Source organism: Scyliorhinus canicula, chromosome 12 (genome assembly GCF_902713615.1).
Source record: "Scyliorhinus canicula chromosome 12, sScyCan1.1, whole genome shotgun sequence".
NCBI lineage: Eukaryota > Metazoa > Chordata > Chondrichthyes > Carcharhiniformes > Scyliorhinidae > Scyliorhinus > Scyliorhinus canicula.
The window spans coordinates 24,752,139-24,776,596 of record NC_052157.1 but is presented as its reverse complement, the minus strand read 5'-3'; the positions used below and the strand labels follow the sequence as shown (position 1 = coordinate 24,776,596).

The following is a 24,458-nucleotide window of genomic DNA, read 5'->3' as shown; positions in this document are numbered from 1 at the left end:
TTAAAAGTTACTTCACTAAGAGTGGGTGTCGCTGACTAGGCCAGCGTTTATTATCCATCCCAAATTGCCCTTGTGGAAGTGGAGGTGAGCAACCATTTTGCATCGCTGTGGTCACTGTGCTATGTAGGTACACCCACAGAGCTGTTAGGGAGGGAGTTCCAGGATTTTCACCCAGCGACAGTGAAGGAACGGCGAGATATTTCCAAGTCGTTAGGAGGGAACCTTGCAGGTGGTGGTGCTCCCATGTATCTGGTGTCCTTGTCGTTCTACGTATTAGAGATAATGGGTTTGGAAGATGCTGCTGAAGGAGCCTTGGTGAATTGCAGCAATTGATGGTAAACATTGCTGCCAATTGGCATCAGTGGTGGAAGGAGTGAATGAGTAAGCTGGTGGATGGGGTGCCAATGAAGTGGGTTGCACTTCTGAAATTTTGTTGAAGCTGGGCTTATCCAGGCAAGTCGAGGGCATTTCATCACACTCCTGACTGGTGCCTTTTAAATAGTAGACAGGTCCTAAAATCTCCCCAAACTCGAGTCAGGAGGTGAGTTACTTGCCACAGGATTCCTCGCCTCTGACCTGCTCGCGTAGCCACAGTGTTTATTTGGCTGGTCATAGGTAACAACTAGGATGTTGATAGCAGCTGGGGAATGGCGTTCAACAATATTAATATCATCAAATGTCAGGGTGAGGGAAGTTGGATTTTCTCTTGTTGGGGATGGTTGTTGCCTGGCACTTGTGTGGCATGAGTGGTACTATCATAGAATCCCTATAGTTTGGAAGGAGGCCATTTGGTTCATTGAGTCTGCACCGACCCTGTGAAAGAGTACTCCACTGAGGCCCACACCCCCGCAACCTATAACCCCACCTAACCTCTGGACACTTAAGGGGCAATTTAGCACGACCAATCCACCTAACCTTTGGACTGTGCAAGGAAATCGGAGCACCCGGAGGAAACGCAGGCAGACACTTGGGAGAATGTGCAAACTCCACACATGCAGTCACCCATGGTCGGAAATCGAACCCAGGTGCTTGGTGCTAACCACTGCACCACCGTGCCACCCTGATCTATCCAAATGATTAGTTGAGAACAAGAAATTTACAGCTCGCGTGGCAGAAGTCCTTTGGCATATGGTTGTGCTTATTTTGTTCCACATTTTGGTGGCGGAATATATTTGTGCAAGGCCAAGACCTCAAACCAGATGAACCCAAGTTCTGCCGACCTCTTGAGTTCGGTAACCTGGGCCAGTCTAGTGTTATCCCAAAAATGGCTGCTAAACAAACCAGTAGGAGGAAAAGAATAAGGGTTCTTTAGGTGTGTGATCAAAAGCAAGGAAATGAGAAGGGAGTGGTCAAATTAATTTTAAAAAATCAAATGAGGTGTCAGGTCGGATGGATGAAGCAATAGGTATTTGTGCAGCAGGTGCTGGGAGATGCATTTGTTAACCAGTTTAGCTGTTTTTCTGGTTGTGTAGAACTGTAGATGTGAATGCCAGGCATTTCAAAGTACCTGTAAATCCTGCTAAACCAGAATTAACTGCTGGTGGCATGACTCGGAGGAGACTGCAGTCTGCGAGTAAAGGTCTTATATGAGCTTTTTACATGGAATGAGTTGGGGAGAATGCTTGGTAACTGCTCAAGCATCATAGCAAATGTACCATCTTACACCTGCTCGTCCATAACTTCAACCAGTTTGCTAGCTACGGTGGTCAAGTTAAAATCGCAGTTTTCAAGTAGTCACAGAATCGTGGAATCCCTACAGTGCAAAGGGTGGCCATTCGGCCTATCAAGTCTGCACCGACCCTCTGAAAGAGCACCCCCCACCTAGGTCCAATCCCACGCCCTATCCCCGTAACTTCACCTAGGGGCAATTTAGCATGGTCAGTCCACCTAATCTGCACATCTTCAGACCGTGGGAGGAAACCGGAGCATCAGGAGGAAATCCACGTAGACACAGGAAGAATGTGCAAACTCCACACAGACAGTCACCGGAGATCGGAATCGAACCCGGGGCCCTGGCGTGGTGAGGCAGCAGTGCTAACCACTGTGCCACCCTGCCGTCCTTCGGTTGTGTTTTTGGACTAGTTTGAATACCTTGATAATCACTGCCTTGACGTTGGCTGTGAAAAGGATGGTGGCAATCCTTGAGAATTTTATTACGCAAAAGTTTTCAGATAGTGCGTCTTACAGAGGTGTCCCAGCAAGCTCCAGACAGCTGTAGGTCAGTGAGCACCTCACAGTCGGCCTTTATAAATACCGCTCTGATTCAATCCATTAGGAACAGGGGAATCAAAATAAAACTTTCTGTGCGGGAGATGTGCTTAATCTGGAAAGTAACAAAAGCATTAACAGAAGAAGCCCCAGCAAGGTGGACCCTGATCTGAATCAGCACATTGACTTTTTTCACTACTTGAACCAGTCTGTGAGTCAATAATTCACCACTGGACCTGACTCATTAATGAGACTTGAATGAATGGACCAGTGACTGAGGACAGGAATTTAGTCCACAAGTAACAAAATTGGATAATTGGAAAACTATCTTGTCAATTCTTGCCTGCACATCACCGTATTGTGTTGTGTTGCTATGAATTTGTTTCATTGGTGGGGTTTGAATACAAACTAAGATTAAAATATCAGATAACTGCAGCCGTGACTTATACAAGTGGCACGCAGGTCAGCCAGAGGTGCAAGGCACCTTTTTAGTTGCAAGGCACCATAATTGCCTTTTTAGTTAGACATTTTCTAAATATTTCCTTGGGCACCCTTTCAGGCAGAGTTCCAGATTCCCACCACCGTCTGGGTGAAGAAGCTTAAATCTCCTGCCCCTTACCTTTAATCTTTCCTCCCGGGTTATTGATCCCTTTACTAAGGGAAAGGTTTCTTCCTAGCTAAGTCCCTCAATGTTTTGTTCACCTCAATCAGGTTTCTCCCCCTCAGCCTTCTCTGCTCTAAGGAGAACAACCCCAGCCTAACCAGTCTCTCTTCATGACTGAAAGGCTTCAGCCCAGGCAACATGCTGGTGAATCTCCTCTGCACCTTCTCCAGTGCAGTCACATCCTTCCTATAGTGTGGCGGCCAGAACTGCACACAGTGCTCTAGTTGTGGCCTAACTAGCATTTTATACAGCTCCGTCATAACCTCCCTGCTCTTATATTCTATGCTTCGGCTAATAAAGGCATGTGTCCCATATGCCTTCTTAGCCACCTTATCTACTTGTCCTGCTGCCTTCTGGGACTTTTGGACATGCACTCCAAGGTCCCCCTGGTCCCCTGTACTTCCGAGCGTCCCACTGTTCATTGTGTATTCCCTTGCCTTGTTAGTCCCACCAAAAAGCATCACCTCACAATTTTCAGGGTTAAATTCCATTTGCCACTGTTCTGCCTGTCTGACCAACCCGGAAATATTGTCCTGTAATCTAAAGCTTTCCTCTTCTCCATTTACCACACAACAATTTTTGTGTCATCCCTACGGTACACCACTGGACGTTGGGTTTCCACTCACAGAAACGACATTCGACCAACACCCTCTGCTTCCTCCCACTTAAGCTAATTGTGGATCCAATTTGCCCTGGATCGCATTCGGCCTATCAAGTCTGCATCCACTTATCATTGATTGAAGCTTTACCTCAAAAAGGAATTAAGGGGCGCGATTCTTCCAAAACATTTCTAAGTTAATTTGTGGCGAGTTTTTTTTTGGAGTTTCCCGCCGACTCTGCCGGTGAGCTTCCCACCGCTATGCAATGGCATTTAAAGCGGGATTCTCCAATTGCCGATGCCAAAATTGTGTTCGACGATCGGCTGAAGAATCCACCTTTACGCTGGAATGGGGGGCGGCGCCATTTTGCGATGCTCCCCCCCTCAAAAACTGCACGCTCTGAGTACGCCGCATGCCGTATCGACGGCCTCAGGATGTCATACGAGGCCCTCCCCGATGTTCCGCCCCCGATTGGCCAAGTCCCCGACGGCGTGGGACACGTGTCCTCACAACCTTTGGGGACCTCGCGTGGCGGCTGCGGACTCAATCCAGCGCCACCACAGTCGGGGACTTTGGTGAATCTCGCGAGGCGCGGAGGCTGTCGGGAGGCTCGCTGGAGGCTCTCGCATGACCGCAACACGGCCATAGAATCGCACCCAAAATCTTCAGGATGGAAAGTGAGACGGGGCAACAAGGCTTTAAACTAGAATGTTTGTGTTTTATTGTGAAATTGGATCGCTTACCTTTCACAACTTCAATTTAGCTGAGTTAAAGATTAACTGAATGATTTTAATTCGGAGCAAAATAAACAGCGGAAGTTAATAAATTTGTACGGAGGGTGCATGTTTGGGCTCTACTCTGCTGGGGGGAGTGCAGCATAACAGGCCGCCCAGGCTACATTGATCCCTTTTGTTGTCACGGGGACAGAGTCATTCTCACAATTTGAGCAGTTGCCTGTGTTGGTGCTTCAGAAGCCGGCCCTCGTATCAAGACCTTGATTTTTGTTCTTGATATCAGTTGAACTGCAAGAGGATTGTACCAGTGCACGAGTTGGGACTAGGAGGGTAACTTCCTGTCGATGGTGGATGGCCAGGCTTCACGAAATGCTCCAACTGTTCAAAAAGCACAATATCTTCAGGATTGTGTTAAACAATGTCTGAAATGAAAACGGGAAGTGCTGGAAATACTCAGCAGGTCTGGCAGCATCTGTGGAGAGCGAAACAGAATTCCTGGTCCTTCCCGCCTGCGGGATCTTCCGGTTCCTTCAAAGGGGATCCCTCATGGCGGGTATCCGAAAGTGGCACAGGCGATCCACACACAATGCCCAATGCCGTAGACCTCGGCAGGGCTGCACGATCCAATGACGAGCCACTTCCACGGCCAGAAAATGTTCCGCGGTGGGGGGGGGGGGGGGGGTTAGTGCCAGAAAATCCAACCCTGAGTTAAATGTTTTGAGTTGAATATTCAGGCAAAGATCGATAGATTTTTGAACAGGAAAGGAATTAAGAGTTACGGTGAGTGGGTAAGTGGAGCTGAGTCCACAAAACGATCAGCCATGGTCTTATTGAATGGAGGAGCAGGCTCAAGGGGCTAGGTGGCCTATTCCTGCTCCTAGTTCTTATATTCTTATGACTCCTTCTTCCATTATCTGCAGTACTTTGCTGGTATTTGTGTGTGACCGTGGTAATGACTAATTTTGTTAGTGCGAGGCCAAATCAGTCACGTAATTTTGGTCATTCCTTTTTGGATCGTCATCTACTTTTGGCTGATTATGCCTCTGAAACGCATGTTTGTTTTTTAAATGGTGAAGTTACCATAAAATTACAAGTTGCTGATGGCACATTACCAAAGTGCAAACTTTTGATTTCAAAAGGAAATGTGAAATGAAGATTGGATGATAAGTTAATACTTTAATCGTGCAATCTCGCAGGATCTGACTGTGTCTCCCATTTGTATGTTGCCATCATTTGTGAGCCTTGTCGTTAACATTTCATACTCATTCCCGTCATTTGTCCCTTCTTTCTCTGTTTGCTTTTTTGTTCTCATTGAAGACCATCACAGGACTGCCATGTACTGAATGAGGATGGAGAGCTTTGGATGGCTTATCAAGGGTTAAAACAAGCCAACAGGTTACCACATTTATACCTAGGGTCTTTCTACAGCTGCACTTATGTTTTGTCACTAACCAGAAATCTTTGCTGTGCACTTGCCTTCTGGAAATATGCTTTGGCACGTTTTAATGTTAAGCGTTAATGTTGCAGTGAAATACACTCAAACTCATACATGTAGAGTTAGACTTACTGTGTTAACAAGGCTTAAAGCAGAAAATGTCAGTATTTATCATTAAAAACAAAATCCAGTGAATTTTAATTGAACATATTAGTGGCTGCTCTGCAGTCACTTCAAAGTAGAACTTTTTTGATGCACATTTTCTGCTTGGCAATGTAATCCTTTTTTAACAGCTGTATACTGCTAATTCTAGAATAACAGAAGTAAGGAGGTAGTTGTGAAATCTTGCCTGGTGGTGGCAGCTTTTGAAACCTTCAAGCATGTCCGGAAAAGACACTTTTCTAAGTCAAGGGTGATTGAAGAAAGATCAGTTGATGGAGGATTAATTTTGATTGCACTGCAAAGATCGAAATGCAAAGGAAAGGATTGTGCTCTGTATTAACGCACTGCCCTCTCACTTCCAGTATTGCAATCTAGTCAAAACTAGTGACCCTCTGTGAAAAGAGGCCAACTCAACTCTGTTTCTAATTAGCCCAATACAAAATAATACCTAATTACCAATCTTACTCCCGACGTTGCACTGTGTGGGAAATGTAAATATTCCATTAATACAAAAAAGAACACCTACCCTGGATCTCAAACGGGTGGGTTGGGTAGAGTAAAGGGAGCTAAGTCCCTCAGTGCTAGCATCCCTTATCTTGCCTTGTGCAAAGGTTTTGTAAAGTTTCATGTAATTAAGGGAAATACAAATGTTATCATTGATTATGGGCAGGAAGCAAGTAAACTTTTCAACCTCATGCTTTCTAGTAGAAATGCCATCTCCTCTCAGACAATTAACCTGGGCTGCAATAGTACTTCAACTCTCCTGGAAACGCAGTAGTAACCTCTCACTAAAACCATGTTAATGTTCGTTTTAAGCCAACTGAAAGACACAATCTTCAATATGTGTCGAGGAGCTAGTTTCTTGTAGCTGTTATTGTTAATGCCGTGTTGCTACTTTACGCACTTAGGACCTCTCAAAGTGGCACATCCCAAGTGTTTGATGTTAAAGTTACTTCAGGTCATCGTTGTGTTCAATAGTTGGTAGATTAAAAGGAAATTTGAGTTCCAGACTTTGTTTTTTTTTCTAAATCCCACGTTATTTTCATTCCTCCACTTGCCTATATCGCTTTGAGAGGTCTGAAGTATGTTGTGCTCTGAGAACAGCACAAAAGTAGCATCTAGAACCTGGTTGGCAGTGTTGACTCAGAAAGGTGCTGTGGCAGTTTTATAATGTCTTTTCCCCCACCCCTGCCCCTGCAGATTGCTGGAATCGCAGCTTCAAGGCCAGAGAAAGAATTATGAGAATGAGTTGGAGATTTTACGTGGGGAGGTTCAGAATCTCAAAGAGGAGATAAATCGTCAGCAACAGCTTTTGGCCCAGAACTTGCAACTGCCTCCAGAAGCCCGAATTGAGGCCAGTCTGCAACATGAGATTACTAGGTTAACCAATGAAAATCTTGTAAGTATTACCTTGTTTTTATCAGACCAACAGTGCTTACAAAATACATCAGCGTAGGTAACAAACCAATGTTTGGCACTATTCTACATGTGCAAATTACAAGCCATAACGTTGAGGTGCTCATCATTGACGACTATAATTATATGCACAGCGCCGGTAGAATTATTCGCTCAAACCTTCTGATCTGAGAAAAATGAGCATGTTTTTTGAATCCATCACTGTAAAATACTACAGCTCAATAATGGAGGCTAGGTGTAGAGTTTAGTCCAAACAGGAACAGTTGTTGATGTTGGCCATGTATTATATGACAGAAGAAAATATATTTTTTAAATGTAACCATAGTAACATTTAGTCATCCAGCATTGCCCACAGAATGTGAAGTAACTTTTAGTAATTCTGTCATATTGTGATTGTTTGTGTGGTTTCTGATGACGACAGGCAACACACAACTCCCAATTTTGCTTTGGTGGCATGGCAGATTATGCATGCAGCTATTCATGGTGCACCATCTTGGCAGTGGATCTTGGTGGTGGGACCTTTACTACTTCTGAAGGGACACTTTCTCACTGCAGAAGCTCTTCGTCTTTTCTGAGACGATCCATCAGGGAAGAATCATCTTCCAATCAGATTGCATCGTCGAGTTTTCTGATTGAAGTGGCCAACATAATGTAGGTTCTAAACAGGAAATACATAGTGAATAGTGCAATCGATTCCCAATGAAGAGGGGATCTATCATTTTGGCATTTCCACATTAAATGATTTATAACACTAAACATGTATCTACCCCATTCCAATTTTTACACTTCCCATGTCCAGCTAAATAACCGTGCCTGTGAGCAGTGGAGAGAAATGCTCCCATCTGCCATTTTCAATATTGTTATCACAACTTGCAGAATCCAGGTATGGTACATGCCAGCCAATTCCCCGGGTCCATATAAAAGCGAAGGTCAATACCTTCAAAGCTGATGCGATAAGAACAAAAGCGAATGGTAGATGGTCTCGTCACCTCCTCTTTGTATCTGAGAATGGGGTGGTTGTACGCTAACCTCCAACATTAGCTACGATTTTACAATGAATGAATTAATGCTATTTTGCATAACACAAAGTCTAAATGAAAACATCTGCTTCAACTTAGTACTTGTAAATCCACTTGTAAATAAATCCATCCTTATTCAGTCACTGAACTGATTCAATGATCTATCATAAACTAGTTGCCCACACTAAACTTTTTAATAAATTGCACATGGTGTCAGGATGTTGGAGCTCCATGTATGTTGTGCCAGAAATTTAGGATTTGTGCATGTGAGACATATCTTGGCTTTCAGTGAAAACTGAGTCTCGTCTCTTAATGGGCAAACCAAAGAGCAAGCTGTGTTGAGGGCAGCATTGATTGAAGCAGGGGAGAAGATTGTCACCTTGGGTCCTCGACCAGAGAGCAAGTAGCACGGGGAGAGAGGTGGGCAAAAATAATAGACCAAAGAGAACAGAAGACACAACAATCAGTTGCCAAGTATCAGATAGCAAAGACAAATTGGTGGATGCATTTAAATATACAGCAAATTAATGTGTTCCTTTATAATAAAAAAAACCTCAGTCACACCAGTTTAAATGTTTACACTGAAAAAGTGCAACTTTATAACTGGACAGCAAAACAGAATAGGGCTCTGAGAGCTGATAGTCACTGTTTCCTGATGGTTCTGTCAGTGGATCCGCTTGTGTTTTGGTTGCACTCAGCCAGAATTCCTGCGTGTCAGGTGAGGACTGGTGAAGCTTGGCTATGATGGTCCAATAGAGAGACGATGCAATCTCTCCGTCACGCCTGCAGTGCAGTACCCAGTAAAAGCCAGTACCTACAGGAGAGAGGGAAGAAGATTGTGGAATCTCAACAGGAATGTTGGTGTGCTAATGAAGGACAGCAGGTCAAAATGGAATAAACTGTAAATACAGATGATCAGAAATAAAAAAGAAAGTGTTGGCATTGCACAGCAAGTCAGTTGGCGTCTGTGAAAAGAACAGATGGGTTAGGACATGAATTCTGACACCTGGTATACAGCCAACGCCAGAACTGTCTTAGCTCTTTACAGTGCCGATTGACCTGCTCTGCACTGTCAGCATTCTTCCTTTATATTTCTGTATCATATTCAAAAATGATACTTAATGCACTGTTTTTCCTATTTGCATTATTTCATAAGACCATAAGACGGGAGCAGAATTAGGCCACTCGGCCCATCGAGTCTGCTCCGCCATTCAATTATGGCTGACATTTTTCTCATCCCCATTCTCCTGCCTTCTCCCATAACCTCTGATCCCCTTATTAATCAAAACCCGATCTATCTCTGTCTTAAAGACACTCAGTAATTTTGCCTCCACAGCCTTCTGCGGCAGAGTTCCACAGATTCACCACCTTCTGGCTGAAAAAAATCCTCCTCATCTCTGTTTTAAAGGATTGTCCCTTTAGTCTGAGATGGAGTCCTCTGCTTCTAGTTTTTCCTACAAGTGGAACCATTCTCTCCACGTCCACTCTATCCAGGGCTCGCAATACCCTTTAGGCTTCAATAAGATCCCCCCTCATTCTTCTAAACTCCAACGAGTACAGACCCAGAGTCCTCAACCATTCCTCATACGATAAGCTCTTCATGCCAGGGATCATTCTTGTGAATCTCCTCTGGACCCTTTCCAAGGCCAGCACATCCTTCCTTAGATACGGGGCCACAAACTGCTCACAATATTCCAAATGGGGTCTGACCAGAGCCTTATACAGCCTCAGAAGTACATCCCTGGTCTTGTATTCTAGCCCTTGACATGAATGCTAACATTGCATTTTCCTTCCTCACTGCCGACTGAACCTACACGTTAATCTTAAGAGAATCGTGAACAAGGACTCCTAAGTCCCTTTTGTTACTCTAATTTCCGAAGCATCTTCCCATTTAGAAAATAGTCTATGCCTCCATTCCTCCTTCCAAAGTGCATAACCTCACACTTTCCACATTGTATTCCATCTGCCAGTTCTTTGCCCACTCTCCTAGCTTTTCCAAGTCCTTCTGCAGCCTACCTGCTTCCCCAATACTACCTGCCCCTCTACAGATCTTTGTATCATCTGCAAACATAGCAATAGTGCCTTCAGTTCCTTCCTCCAGATCATTAATGTATATTATTAAAAGTTGTGATCTCGGCACCGACCCCTGAGGTACACCACTAGTCACCGACTGCCATCCTGAAAAAGACCCCTTTACCCCCACATTCTGCCTTCTGCCAGTCAGCCAATCCTCTATCCATGCCAGGATCTTACCCTTAACACCATGAGCTCTTAACTTATTTAACAGTCTCCAATGCAGCACCTTGTCGAAGGCCTTCTGGAAATCTAAATAAATCACGTCCACTGGTTCTCCTTTGTCTAACTTCCTTGTTACTTCCTCAAAGAATTCTAACAGGTTTGTCAGACATTACCTCCCCTTGACGAAGCCGTGTTGACTCAGTCCTATTTTATCATGCACTTCCAAGTACTCCGCAATCTCTTTAATAATGGACTCTGAAATCTTACCGATGACCGAAGTGGGGCTAACTGGCCGATAACTTCCTGTCTTCTGCCTCCCTCTCTTCTTCAACAGCGGTGTTACATTAGCCACTTTCCAGTCCTCTGGGACCCTTCCTGCCTCCAGTGATTCCTGAAAGATGATCACTAATGCCTCCACAATCTCCTCAGCTACCCCTTTTCGAACTCTGGGGTGTAGTCCATCCGGTCCAGGTGACTTATCCACCTTCAGACTTTTCAATATCCCCAGAACCTTCTCCTTCGTGATGGTCACAGCACTCAAATGGAACATCTTCATTTCAGCATTGTTGAGACTGTAGGAAATATGCCTACGTTCATGCTTAAGTTTGGAGAAAGGGGTTAGCTGGTTGCACTTATTACACTTGCAGTTACCAAGATCACATTGCACTTAATGCTCCTGTTTCATTTCAAATATTTTCTACAAAGTAATGTAATATCAAGACTTACAGTCGTAAGACAATAAATTGTTTAACAGGAGTTACTGCTGAAGAAATGGAGGAGCAGTAAATTTAGGCTTAATGCTTGAACACTTTACAAACAGGCCATTCTTAAGCTACAGTGACAAGCACTCACTGCCCTGTACTTCACAATATGGCAATGAAAGTATCCCTCAGACTGTTAACGTCTAATTGTATCGGAGACAAATTAGTCATGCAGATAAGAAAATACACCATAATTTCATACTGTTGAATCTTTTGAGTGGCCACTTAAGTGATGCTTCTTTAAACAGACTGGCAAATTCTCGCGATTCGTTTCTGATCCTTATAGCAGTCCTGCTGATCATCCACAACGCAAGTTATCTTTGATTTAGCTTGCGTTGTATGTGACCTGTTATAGCTCCTGCTGGCCATGTGAAACTCCTGAATGATAATCCGGTGAGCTTGGGGTACAAACCCAAATAGCGTCACTCGGAAATTAAGGCTTAACTGTTTGACAGCGCGACAGGAATGACTTTTAGTAGCTTTTGAATTTCAAAAGAAATGCGCAGATTTAAAGAGAAGACAATAGAACATATGGGGCTGGATTCTCCGTCAGCAGGATCCTCCGCTTCACCAACAGCGCCCTCACATCCGCGGATTTCTCGACGGTGTGGGGGGTGCCCACAATGGGGGGGGGGACAGAGAATCCTGCTGCCACCTGGGGCACGCTGCACCCGAAAACGGGTGTGTCCGGACGGAGAATCCCGCCCATTGACTCCTGTTAAATAACTGTTGAATATTTCCCATTCTGCTGGCACATTTTATAAACCGTTTGGGTAATAGCACGAATCTCACCACTATTTTTGCAGTATTATGAGGAGTTATATGCTGATGACCCCATGAAGTATCAGTTCTACAGGATTTCGCTTTACAAACGGATCATTGTATGTAGATCAAACCATTGTTCGGCCTAAATTATTCTCTTCCCACTTTCTCTGTCCGGAGCACTAACAGAAGAATGACTTTGCCTGTGCACCTCCAAAGAAAAGTCTATGTTTTTTCCCTCTTCTGTATTGTGGCTACACAACAACTTGCGATTTTACTGCCGCCACTTTTAACACAGTGTAGCAATGTATTTTCAGCAAAGTTTATTGCTAATTCTGTTGCCTTGGTCTCAATGGAACTAAATCATTGGTTCAGAGTGCAAGTCAATTGCCATATTTATTTTTTGCTAACCTTATGCTGCTTTTAAGATTCATTTCCCCAAATAATCACGGTGGGCTTTTTCAACACTGGCATTGCCCAAGTTGCACAAATTGGAGAAAGCATTTGCTGAACTCACCGTTGTTTCGTTAATTGGGCAGACATCCTTCGAACTCAAGAATTGCTTATATTTCTAACCAGGAAAACCTGCCACCATTGAACCTTACCCCAGCTGGGAAAGTAGGACACGGTATCGTGACTCCATGGCACGACCCAGATTGCAGGAGCAACTCTGAAAGATGAGCTCATCTGAATTAGAGATATTCAACCGTTATAGTTTGAACCTAATCCTCTTGATTGGAGTGGCTGACTTGGTTGAAGGCTCAAAATACTGCAGTCGACCCATGTGCAAGACCCATTTTTAAAGTCCATAAAAATACATTTGGCTCCAACCATAACTAACCCTTTTAGTTTCATTATCTTAAGGTAGGAGATGCGGTTTCAACGTCAGTCATGTTTACAGCTCTGTGAAAGTGCATCAATTAACCACCAGCTTCATTCACTGTGATTCGCACCTGTCTGTGCCTAACCTGTTGATGCCAGCAATCTTTCCTCGCATTATGCTATTTTACTAATCCTGTGTGTTAGCAACCTTCACTTGCAGTAACATTGCTTCACTTGCACACTGTAGTCCAGTATATTCAGTCTGGGTCTCTTTGCCCTTTGCTGCAGGATCTCATGGAACAGCTGGAGAAGCAGGACAAGACAGTCCGGAAGCTGAAAAAGCAACTTAAAGTATTTGCCAAGAAAATTGGTGAACTGGAAGGTATGGCTAAGTCGGGTGACATCAGACTTCTCCCAAAATAGCTGCCTGTGAGTAAAACGAGAACAGAATAAGCAGAAAATTAGCCCAGCCCCTGTTCCGACAGAATACTTTGGATAAAGGCAAATGCTGGATAAAAGCGGGTGCTGGAGATCTGAAATATAAAGTGACAGGGCTTGGAAATACTCAGCAGATCTCGCAGAATTCTGGAGATGAGAAGCAAGAGTTAACGTGTCGAGTCTGATTTTTATTTTTGTAAAATATTTTTATTCTCCATTTTCACATATTTGCTTCAGAATTTACACCCCGCCAACAAACAGTAAACGGTAACAAATACAAAGTCAATCCCCTTATTAACAACAACGATCCCATCCTCCCACCAACCCCCAAACAACGGCCCGCATGACAATATAAGCATCAAATAAAACAAACCCTCCCAAGGAGGAAAAAATGAAAAAGGAAAAGGAATGAGGAATCGCCTTTGGTCACCATTGACATATATAGTCCACCCCCCCCCCCCCCCCCCCAACCCCTAATATTCAACGCCAGCCCGCCTCCTCGCCAGCTCCACCATAAAGTCCTGGTATATGCGTATACCAGCTCCAGCCCACTGCACCACCTGCTTCTGCTTTGCCTAGCACAGGACCTTCTCCTTCACCTTCCCCTACGGAAATACACAGTTACTACTCTTGGCGGCTCACTCACCTTTTGGTATAGGCCTCCACGACCGATGAGCCCGATCCAGTTCATATCGCAAGAGATCGTCCCCTCCCTCAATAGTTCCGCCAACATCGTGGCAAAATACTCCGTCGGCCTCGGGCCTTCCACCCCTTTGGGCAGACCCACGATCCTCAGATTCTGCCGCCTGGATCTGTTTTCCAAGTCTTCCATTTTGGCTCGCAGAACCTTGTTGGTCTCTATCACCCTCCGCAACTCCTTCCCCATCGAGGTGAGTTGTGCTACGATGATGCCTCTTCCACTTCCTTCAGTGTCTCTCCTTGCTCCCGCACCTCCACCACTGCGCTCGATACCGCCGCCCTCACCGGGGCAACCGCCTCCTCCACCAGCACTTTCAATACCGTCCCCATCTCCTTCATCACTTCCATGTGCTTTGTGAACTGTTTTTCAAGTTCCACAGCCATCACCTTAGTCATTTCTTCTGCTGTGAGCAATGCGGCCTCCCCCACGCCCCAGCCTCCGCTTTCCTTACAGTTCCTGCGCTGACTTTTCCACTCACCCGCGGACTTTCGTTAACCCCGTTTTTCACGACCGTTTTTTTCCGAAACTTGGACATTTCTCCTCCCTGTGCCTTCTTACAGCTTTTTTTCAGCCTCCGTTGCCCCTGGGACCGGGCGTTAAAACCCCAAAATTTCTATTCCCGAGCGGGGGTCCTCCAGTGTGCGGCTGCCTCCCACCCGCCGACACCGGAAGTCGTCCAGTCCCATATGACTCCTCTTTGGAACCGAAGAGAGGCAGGAATGTGATGGCCTTTATGCTGTTGGAAAAGGGGTCAGGATCAGGTGGGGCAAAAGGGAAGGTCAGCTCTAGGTCAGGGGGCGGGGGGGGGGACCAAATGACGGTCGTAATGGAACAGAAGGCAAAGGGAGTAGTAATTTGCTGTGAAATATTCCTTCTGTATTGCTTTCTGCAATAAGATGAGTTATTTAGAAAGTTATGTTGAAAACATGGGCCGGAGTTCTCCGGCCGTTTGCTGGGATGGGTGGGATTCCCTGGTCCCACTGGCAGCGCAACCCCCGTCTGCGGGTTTCCCAGCGGCGTGGGGTGACTTCTATGGGAATTCCCAGCGACAGGGAGCAGAGATTCCCACCACCAGCGAATGGCGTGCCAGCGAGGAACACACGGCTGGGAACCTGGAGAACCCAGTCCATAGTCCAAGTGACTTCAAGTTTGCGGTCACTTGCCTGGCAAGGTCTGTTTTTGAAAAATGTTTTTATTGAAGTTTTTCATTTATAACATTTTATTAATTCATGAGATAAGGAAACGTTTGTTTTTTGTTTCATTCATCAAGGGATATAAGCATTGCTGACAAATCCAGCATTCATTACCCATTCTGAAATGCCTTTGCAAAGATAGTTATTCGGCACCTTCACAACCAATTGAGTGCCTCTCCCCCGACGATCAGTGGAGGCAGGGTCAATTCATACTTTTATCACTGAGCTAGATAGATTTTTGACTAACAAGAGAGTCGAAGGTTCTCGAATGTCGGTAGAATGTGGAGTTGAGCCATATCTTATTGAATGGTAGACTCGAGGGGCTGAATGGCCCTTATCTATATGTTCGTGGGTCAATCTGTTAGGAGTCGGATACCCTGCTGTGTGTCTAGGGTCGCACATAGGCCAGACTGGGGGGTGAGGCCAGATTTCCTTCCCTAAAGGACACTCGTGAACCAAAAGGGGGTTATTTCAAGGTCACCATTACTGATATTAGTTTTTTAAATTCAAGATTTATTTAAATAATTGAATTCCAAGGTGCGCTCAGCTGCCCTCGTGGGGGTTGAACGCATGAAATGCAGATCAGTCCAGGCCTCTGGATCACCAGTGCAGGAATATAATCACTATATCACTGCACTGTGGATTGATGGGCAGCACGGTAGCACAAGTGGATAGCACTGTGGCTTCACAGTGCCAGGGTCTCAGGTTCGATTCCCCACTGGGTCACTGTCTGTGCGGAGTCTGCACGTTCTCCCCGCGTCTGCGTGGGTTTCGTCCGGGTGCTCCGGTTTCCTCCCACAGTCCAAAGACGTGCAGGTTAGGTGGGTTGGCCGTGATAAATTGCCCTTAGTGACCAAAAAAGGTAAGGAGGGGCTATTGGGTTATGGGGATAGGGTGGAAGTGAGGGCTTAAGTGGGGCGGTGCAGACTCGACAGGCCGAATGGCCTCCTTCTGCACTGTATGTTCTATGATATAGTACCTTGTTCCATAATTAGGCTAAATTGCCGCTTTCCTATCTGAAGTTACTCTGTTACCATTATAATTTATTTGATATAGATAGTATAATTTTTTAAGTGCGACTTTTGTTACTCAGTTAAGAGAATTTGTGGAAATCAATATTTTTGAAAGAATGCAAAGTAGTACTCTGTGAAGTGGGAGTATCAATCGGGACTTCCATTTAAGTAATTTTACGGTGCGTATGAAGATTTACTCACAATATGACAGCTTGTTTCCCAGTTTGTTTCTAAAATAATTAAGGTCCGTTCCTCCTTAAACAACGTGCGTGCGATGTGTCACATAGATAGCTCACTTGTCCGTCTTGTCTTTCTTTGTAATAGTGGGTCAGACGGAGAATGTATCTCCGGCTCAGCTAGCAGATGAACCCATCCGTCCTGTGAATATTCCAAGGAAAGAAAAGGATTTCCAAGGAATGCTGGAGTACAAGAAAGATGACGAGCTGAAGCTTATCAAGAATCTCATACTAGGCAAGTCTGCCCTTCTGTACTCTTAGTTGTGTTGGTTAATTTATCATTAGAAACGGGTCCCCCTAACCGGCTGTTCAACAATTGTAATATTGTGGCATGTTGTGTCCGCATTTTAATTCGGTATTCTTGTCGAAGTGCTCCCTGTCCTGGATTAAACCAAATTTGGAATGATAGCGAACAGCAATGGGGAAAGTATAGCCTAGGTCTTCCTTCATTGGTGTCAGACTGGGCTGAAGTGTCGTGTGCACACCGAGCTTTCCAAGAATTGCCCCTTTGCACACCTTCATCACCTCCAAGTTTCCCTCTGAATCGCACACCAACCTGACTTTTCAGGACTGGGTCAAATCCTCAAACTCCTCCCCAGCACCACTGTGGTAGCCACATCACTACAAGCATTGCAGCTGTACAAAAACTGGCTCAGCCACCTTTTCAGGGAAACGGGATGGGCACTAAATGTGTCATTGTCTACATCCACCGGGCAAGTCATCTGAAAGGGTGAATTTGAACGGACATGTGGGGCGCACTGGAGGTGAAAATCGTAGTGATACAAAAATTCATTGGGAATGATTGTACTGAAGAAATAGACATGCGGCTGGATTCTCCGCCCGCGGGATGCTCCGTTTTGCCAGCGCCCGGGGGTTTCCTGATGGGGTGGGGCTGCCCCACAATGGGAAACCCCATTGACCAGCCGGTGTAATGGAGCATCCCGCCGGCGTGCTGAACGAGAAATGTGGCATGGCGGGGCGGAGAATCCAGCCCATGAATTTCAAAACCCTTTGGAAAAATCTAACTCATTTGGAGGAATTGCTAATGTTTAACAAAGAGCGGACTAATACCACCAGACAAAAAAGTAAAAGAAACCCATGGACTGAATTTTCCAGGGATGGCAGGGGAGGGGTTGCTGAATTTTCCTGGGGTGGTGTGGGGTTAGGGAGCATAATTTTCCAAGACGCCACCACAGGATTGGCGGGCAGCTCCAATCAGTCCCAGCAGCGCCAGCGCTCAGTAGTGGGCACTGCCGAGGTTTTGAGCAGGCCCACGGCTGAAGAGGAGGAGGATCCCGAACAGAGTTAAGTCAGGGGTACCGGTGTATCGGACGAGGAAATGGAGAAGGCAGCTCTGATTACTGCCAGTTCAGTGGAACAAACTCTGAAGGCGGCAAGAGGTTTTTGGGCTAGGAGCGGTGCCGCGTCAATTTTGTGCGCCCGGGCCTTGGTGCCCGCGTCAAAGCGGCGCCGCCTAAATGACGCGGCTGGCGGCGCTTAAATTACGTCACCCGTGCATGCGCAGGTTGCCGTCCTCCTCGCGGGCGCCCCGCAAGACATGGAGCATTGATCTTGCGGGGCGGCGGAGGGAAAGAGTGCGTCTTTTAGAGACGCCGGCCCGCCGATCGGTGGGCACCGATCGTGGGCCAGACCCCCACTGAGCACCCCCCTGGTGCTCTATCCTCCCTCGCCCACACACAGGCCGCACATGCAGCGTTCGCGGCCTGTTCACGCCGGCAGCGACCAGGTGTGGTTGGCGCTGGCGTGAACCGGTCGTATTGGGCAGGCCGCTCGACCCATCTGGGCCAGAGAATCGCCGCTCGCCAGCTAGAAACGCCGATTCTCCGAGCGGCCTGTCGTAAAACACGGCATGCCGTTTTGGGGGGGGGGGGGGGGGGGTGGGAGAATTGCGTGTGGGTGCCAGGGCGGCGTGGCGGGAATCGCCCGGCACTCCCGCGATTCTCCCACCTGGCGTGGTGGTCGGAGAATCGGGCCCCAGGTCTTCTCTTCTATTTCGCTGAATCTGTGCCAGTAAAGAATGCGCAGCCGGTACATACATCACACAGCCATCTCTCTCTGACTTGTGCTTGGCCTGTAGCTCTTCAGCTGACACCATCTTGTCGGGTCTCTCTGAAATTAAAATATACTCCGTTTAAACCACAGAACTAAAGCCTCGTGGCGTGGCTGTCAATCTGATTCCTGGACTGCCAGCTTACATCCTGTTTATGTGTGTACGTCATGCCGATTACATCAATGATGACCAGAGAGTACGATCCCTGCTGACGTCAACTATTAATGGCATCAAGAAAATCTTGAAGGTATGAAAATTCTTTTTTTTTATTTTTTTTATTTTTTTTTTTAATTTAGGTTAGCCAATATTTTTTCCAATTAAGGGGCAATTTAGCGTGGCCAATCCACCTACTCTGCACATTTTTGGGTTGTGGGGCGAAACCCACGCAGACACGGGGAGAATGTGCAAGCTCCACACAGACAGTGACCCAGAGCCGGGATCGAACCTGGGACCTCAGCGCCGTGAGGCGGTTGTGCTAACCACTAGGCCACCGTGCTGCCCTGAAAATTCTTTTATGGATCGTATGGATCTGGGAAATAACCTATTTACCTTTACAGTACAATAGTAAATCACATAGATCAACAGAGACTATGAATTATTGGGCACGTTTTACTGGCTTGGTGTCACAACGGACTTGGTGTCACCTCTCGTGAGATTTGTGACGCTCAAGACATCTCGGGGGATTCAATCGAATCTCGCAAGACGTCATGATCCAGATTTTGACCTCATTGGGCGAGATCCAGATATGCATATTTAAATGAGCTATTAGGCTCATTTAAATAGTACATATATTTACATGTAAATATTTACATATTTTCAATAGAACATACAGTGCTGAAGGAGGCCATTCGGCCCATCGAGTCTGCACTGACCCACTTAAGCCCTCACTCCCTCCCTATCCCGGTAACCCAATAAAACCTCCCAACCTTTTTTGGTTACTAAGGGCAATTTAGCATGACCAATTCACCTAACCTGCACGTCTTTGGTCTGTGGGAGGAAACCGGAGCACCTGGAGGAAACCCATGCACACACTGGGAGAACGTGCAGACTCCGCACAGACAGTGACCCGAGCCGGGAATCGAACCTGGGACCCTGGTGCTGTGAAGCCACAGTGCTATCCACTTGTGCTACCATGCTGCCCATAAAGGGGCTGGTTTAGCTCACTCGCTGGCTTTTAAAGCAGACCAAGCAGGCCAGCAGCACGGTTCGATTCCCGTACCAGCCTCCCCGGACAGGCGCCGGAATGTGGCGACTAGGGGCTTTTCACAGTAACTTCATTGAAGCCTACTCGTGACAATAAGCGATTTTCATTTCATTTCATTTCAAATGTGTTGCCGGATTCTCCCAACGCCAAAGGCCTAACAGCCGCATATAGGAGACCTCGCCAGGACGCCATTTAGCACTGGAGTACTGGCTTCCACAAACGGGGATCAGTTGTAAAGGCCCTTGGGGAGTTCTCCCAGGCCCATAGAGATCCCTGGGTGGTCGGAGAAAGGGCACAGTGGTACCCTGGCACTCATGCTGGCACCACCACGCAGGCACACTGGGGCGTTCCTCGCCGAGGCCATAAAGTGCCGTTGAATAGCGGGGACTTGAGCGCCGAGAAACATTCCACTATAGGCGCCTGAATTTGGACATTGAATCTTTTTTGTTGAATCAAACCCATACTGCCATTTCTCGCCCTGGTGCATTTGTGCATCTTGGTTTGCTTTTCCAGGACCATGCACTCGGCTGCTGTACTGCACTCAAGTTAATTTTTTGTCCGCAGTATAAGTAGTGACAGCAACTGCTGGAAATGTGCACAAGTCCATCAGCATATGAAAAGAATTAAGATGGTTTAGCATAAAAGCAAAATACTGTGGATGTCGGAGATCTGGAATAAAAGCAAAGTGTTGGAAAATCTCAGCACGTCTGGCAGCATCTGTGGCGAGTGAGAAAAATAGAGATAACGGTTCAAGTTCTATAAGACTCTTCTTCGGAGTTGCTAAGATTGTTTAGCATTTCAGATTGAGGGAGTGGCCTAAATTTACCAATTGGTAACTTGTTTAAATAATTGGAATATTGCCAGTTTATTTCACTGGGAAAATCTAGGCTTCATTGTCAGGCATTCTGTTGTGTTTATGGGTAAACGTACCTCTGGTACTCAGCCTCCAATGTTCTGCTGTTGGAGCTGCACCAAAATGATCATATCCAGCAGTGCACAGTACATTGCCAACCACTGTAGGCGCATCATCTAATCTCACTACCCTCGTTGATCCCAGTTGATATGTAAGTAAAAATAAGTAATCACCAGAGTCCCAGATGACCATAGGCTGCTTTGCCCTTTGAGGGGGAGAGCTGACTGGTGATGATTCAACCTGAGGATCACCGCACCTCAGGTGAGGGGCAAGGTTGAGAAGGCGGGGCCTTCATGAATAACCTCAGCCGGTTACGGGGATTTCATACATAACCTCAGCCGATACGGGGATTGAACCCGCTCTGTTAGCCTCGCTCTGCATCACAAACCAACTGTCCAGCCAACTGAGCTAAACCGGCAGAACATCAACATGAATGCTCCCTTATGGTGACCAATTATATCCATTTGACAGGAATTATTTATTCTGTGCTTGAATATAAGTAGTGACCATTAGAACTGGGGATGAAGAATATTTTAAGCAATAACTAATGTCGGCTGCTCGATAGAACATGTTTTAAAAAAAATATTCAGTTACATGATGTGGGCGTCGCTGGTTAGGTCAGCATTTATTGCTCATCCCTACTTGCCCTTCAGAAGGTGGTGGTGAGCTGCCTTCTTGAACCGCTGCAGTCACTGAGGTGTAGGTATACCCGCAGTGCTGTTAGAGAAGGGGTTCCAGGATTTCGACCCCAGAGACAGTGAAGGAACGGCGATATATTTCCAAGTTGTGATGGTGAGTGACTTGGAGGGGAACCTCCAGGTGGTGGGGTTCCCAGGTATCTGTTGCCATGTCCTCCGAGATGGCAGTGATAGTGGGTTTGGAAGGTGCTGCCTAAGAAATCTTGGTGAGTTACTGCAGTGCATCTTGTAGATGGTACACACGGCTGCCACAGTTCGTCGGTGGTGGGGTGTTGAATGTGTGTGGAAGGGGTAGCAATCAAGCGGGCTGCTTTGTCCTGGATGGTGCCAAGCTTCTTGGGTGTTGCTGGAGCTGCACTCATCCAGGTAAGTGGAGAATATTCCATTACCTGGATGCAGATCCAGCAACACTCAAGACCTGACCTGTGTCTTGTAAATGGTGGACAGGCTTTGGGGGTCAGGAGGTGAGTTACTCGCCGTAGGATTTCTCGCCTTTGACCTGCTCGGGCAGCCACAGTATTAATGTGGCTAGTCCAGTTCAGTTTCTGATCAATGGTAACCCCCAGGATGTTGATTGTGGGGCATTCAGTGATAGTAATGCCATTGACTGTCGAGGGGCGAAGGTGAGATCCTCTCTTGTAGGAGGTGATCATTGTCTGTCATGAATGTAACTTGCCATTTGTCAGCGCAAGCCTGGATGTTGTCCAGGTCTTGCTGCGTTTGAACATGAACTGCTTCAAACACCATCCAGCAATACTGCACCTGAGAGCCAAGAAACTGGGGAATACAGGATAGATGGTGGAACCCTGTAATATGGTGTTTGTACAAAGGGTAGGACGTGGTAATTAATGATGCAGTGAATGATGTAGTCACAGGTTTCCAGGACATTGGATTAACCTCGGTTTATTGTATCCACTGTGCGCCTGACACGTTTACTTGTTTACTCAATGTGTGTAAACCTCAGTGACTGAATTTTAAAACTAATATAGATGTCAGTGGACCATGTCATCTTACAATTTTCAGTAAAATGTCGATGAGTCAAACTCACGAGACATAAAATTCAGCTGGTGTCAATGGTATCAACCATTTCAGAGGGCAGAATAGCAAAAGCAACAAAACCTGTGATTCGCCAAAATTCTGCAGTGGTTGATTCAAGTCAGTTGAACTTTTGTGGGGGGGGGGGGGGGGGGGGGGGGGGGGGGGGGGGGGGGGGGGGGGGGGGGGGGGGAGATGAGATCCGGACCCCGGGGGGGCCCTACGGTGGCCTGGCCCGCGATTGGGGCCCACCGATCTGCGGGCAGGCCTGTGCCGTGGGGGCACTCCTTCCTTCTGAGCCAGCCTCTGTAGGGCTCCGCCATAGCCGGCGCATGCGCCAAAACATGCCAGCGGTTCCGCGCATGTGCGAGATCTCGCCGGCCCTTTGGCGCATACGCGAACTCGCGGAGTCCCTTCGGCGCCGGCTGGAGCGACGCCAACCCGTCCGGCATCCACCTAGCCTCCGGAGAATTCCGCACTTTCAGGTGCTGTTGGCGCCGGAGTGGTTGGCGCCGGTTTTACTGCAGGCATGGGGACTTAGTCCCCGGAAAGGAGAATCCCGGCCATGGAGTTCACTTACAGCAATGGAAGGATAAATCAATTTAAGCCCAGGCACAACATCATCTTCCACTCAGTGAGTGGTAACGACGCTGCTGTTATGACAGCAATGACATATGACTGGCTCCAAAGTGGTCATGTCCACATCTTGACCGAGTGTCCACCAAAATTAATGCGGATAAAACTGGATTGTTTTATCGCCTTTCACGAGACCAGTCTTGGATGTTTAATGGTAATGGCGAAAAGCAGAGCAAGGAACCCATCACTGCTATGGTCTGTGCTAACATGGAGGACACTGAAAAGCAGCCATGTCTCGTGACAGGAAATCCCAAGAAGCTACGGTGATTCACGAAAGTTGAGACACTAACCACACAGCACAAGGCAAATAAAACCAGCAGGTTGACCTCTAGCATTTTTAAGGTACGGGTCAGGAAAATGGATAAAGCATATCCACAAAAGAAGAAGAAGATTGTCATCGTCACAGACAAGTGCCCAACATCACTGGCCTGATGGACCAAGGTAATGTTCTTGCCGACCAATACTATGGCCAAGCTCCAGCCAGTGGATCAAGGGATGATTAGGGATTGAAAACCTACTGTTGATGGCAGCTGATCTCTCAGCTCTAAGAGGCAGCAGTACAATCCCACAGTACTCGAGGCCATGTTGATGCTGAAAAAGAGGTTGGAGGTAATGAAGGAAGCCACAATTGCAAACTGCTTCAACCACGCTGGACTCGAGCAGGTTATGGCTGCCCGGGATGAGAACGAGGAGGAGAAGAGTGATGTGAAATCGGACGATGAGTTATTTTTTGCTCGCTTGCGCGAGACCAGTATGGGGATTCTGACAGAGGCAACCATGGAGACTTATGCAGAGGTGGATGGTGCCATACAATGGTAGAGCTAACGGATTATGCCACACAGATGTGGTATATCCTTTAGCCCAGGATACCAGTGATGCTAAAGATTCCAATGAATACTTGCACACTCGTCCTGACCAATGCCACGAAGGCTGCAGCGATACTCTGCGATTTCACACTGCTGCACGAAACATGTTTGCCTGTTTTGACGACATTGGCCAACTGTACTGTGCACTCCGAAAACAGCATGCTGAGCTGAAAAAGAAGACAGCTTTTCTTTTTTTTGGGGGATAAATTTAGAGTACCCAATTATTTATTTTCCAATTAATGGGCAATATAGCGTGGCCAATCCACCTAACCGGCACATCTTTAGGTTGTGGGGGTGAAAGCCACACAGATATGGGGAGAATGTGCAAACTCCACGCGGACAGTGACCCAGGGCCAGGATTCGAACCCGGGTCCTCAGTGCCGCAGTCCTAGTGCTAACCACTGTGCCACATGACGCCCCTTAAGACAGTTTTTCTAATGCCAAATCCTAGCCTTTTTGTCCATGGTAAACTGAATAAATGATGTAAAGGTTTTTACTCTTTTAGTGTCTTTTTCTGTGTGTTTTTTTATTTGCCATTTGACTCTGAAAAACGGGAAGTAATGAGTTTTAGAATTATTCAATATGTAGCATTTCAAATTCAAATTTCATGTTGGGTTTGTAGGCATATTGGGTTA

At 46.5% G+C, this 24,458-nt stretch overlaps 1 protein-coding gene across 15 annotated transcripts in view; it reads left to right on the top strand.

Annotated features, from left to right (window-relative positions):
• The window catches only part of myo5aa (myosin VAa), a 256,275-nt gene that overhangs the window by 212,095 nt on the left and 19,722 nt on the right, over window positions 1-24,458 (top strand). For 4 of the 15 annotated variants that reach the window (XM_038812894.1, XM_038812893.1, XM_038812891.1 and 1 more), the window contains 6 exons: window positions 5,523-5,600; window positions 7,003-7,201; window positions 12,043-12,117; window positions 13,109-13,202; window positions 16,489-16,635; window positions 18,564-18,718. In XM_038812894.1, the coding sequence (XP_038668822.1) occupies window positions 5,523-5,600; window positions 7,003-7,201; window positions 12,043-12,117; window positions 13,109-13,202; window positions 16,489-16,635; window positions 18,564-18,718 (748 nt within the window). The remainder of the gene's footprint in view (window positions 1-5,522; window positions 5,601-7,002; window positions 7,202-12,042; window positions 12,118-13,108; window positions 13,203-16,488; window positions 16,636-18,563; window positions 18,719-24,458) is intronic. The other 11 variants (XM_038812901.1, XM_038812898.1, XM_038812902.1 and 8 more) reach the window with 3 other exon arrangements.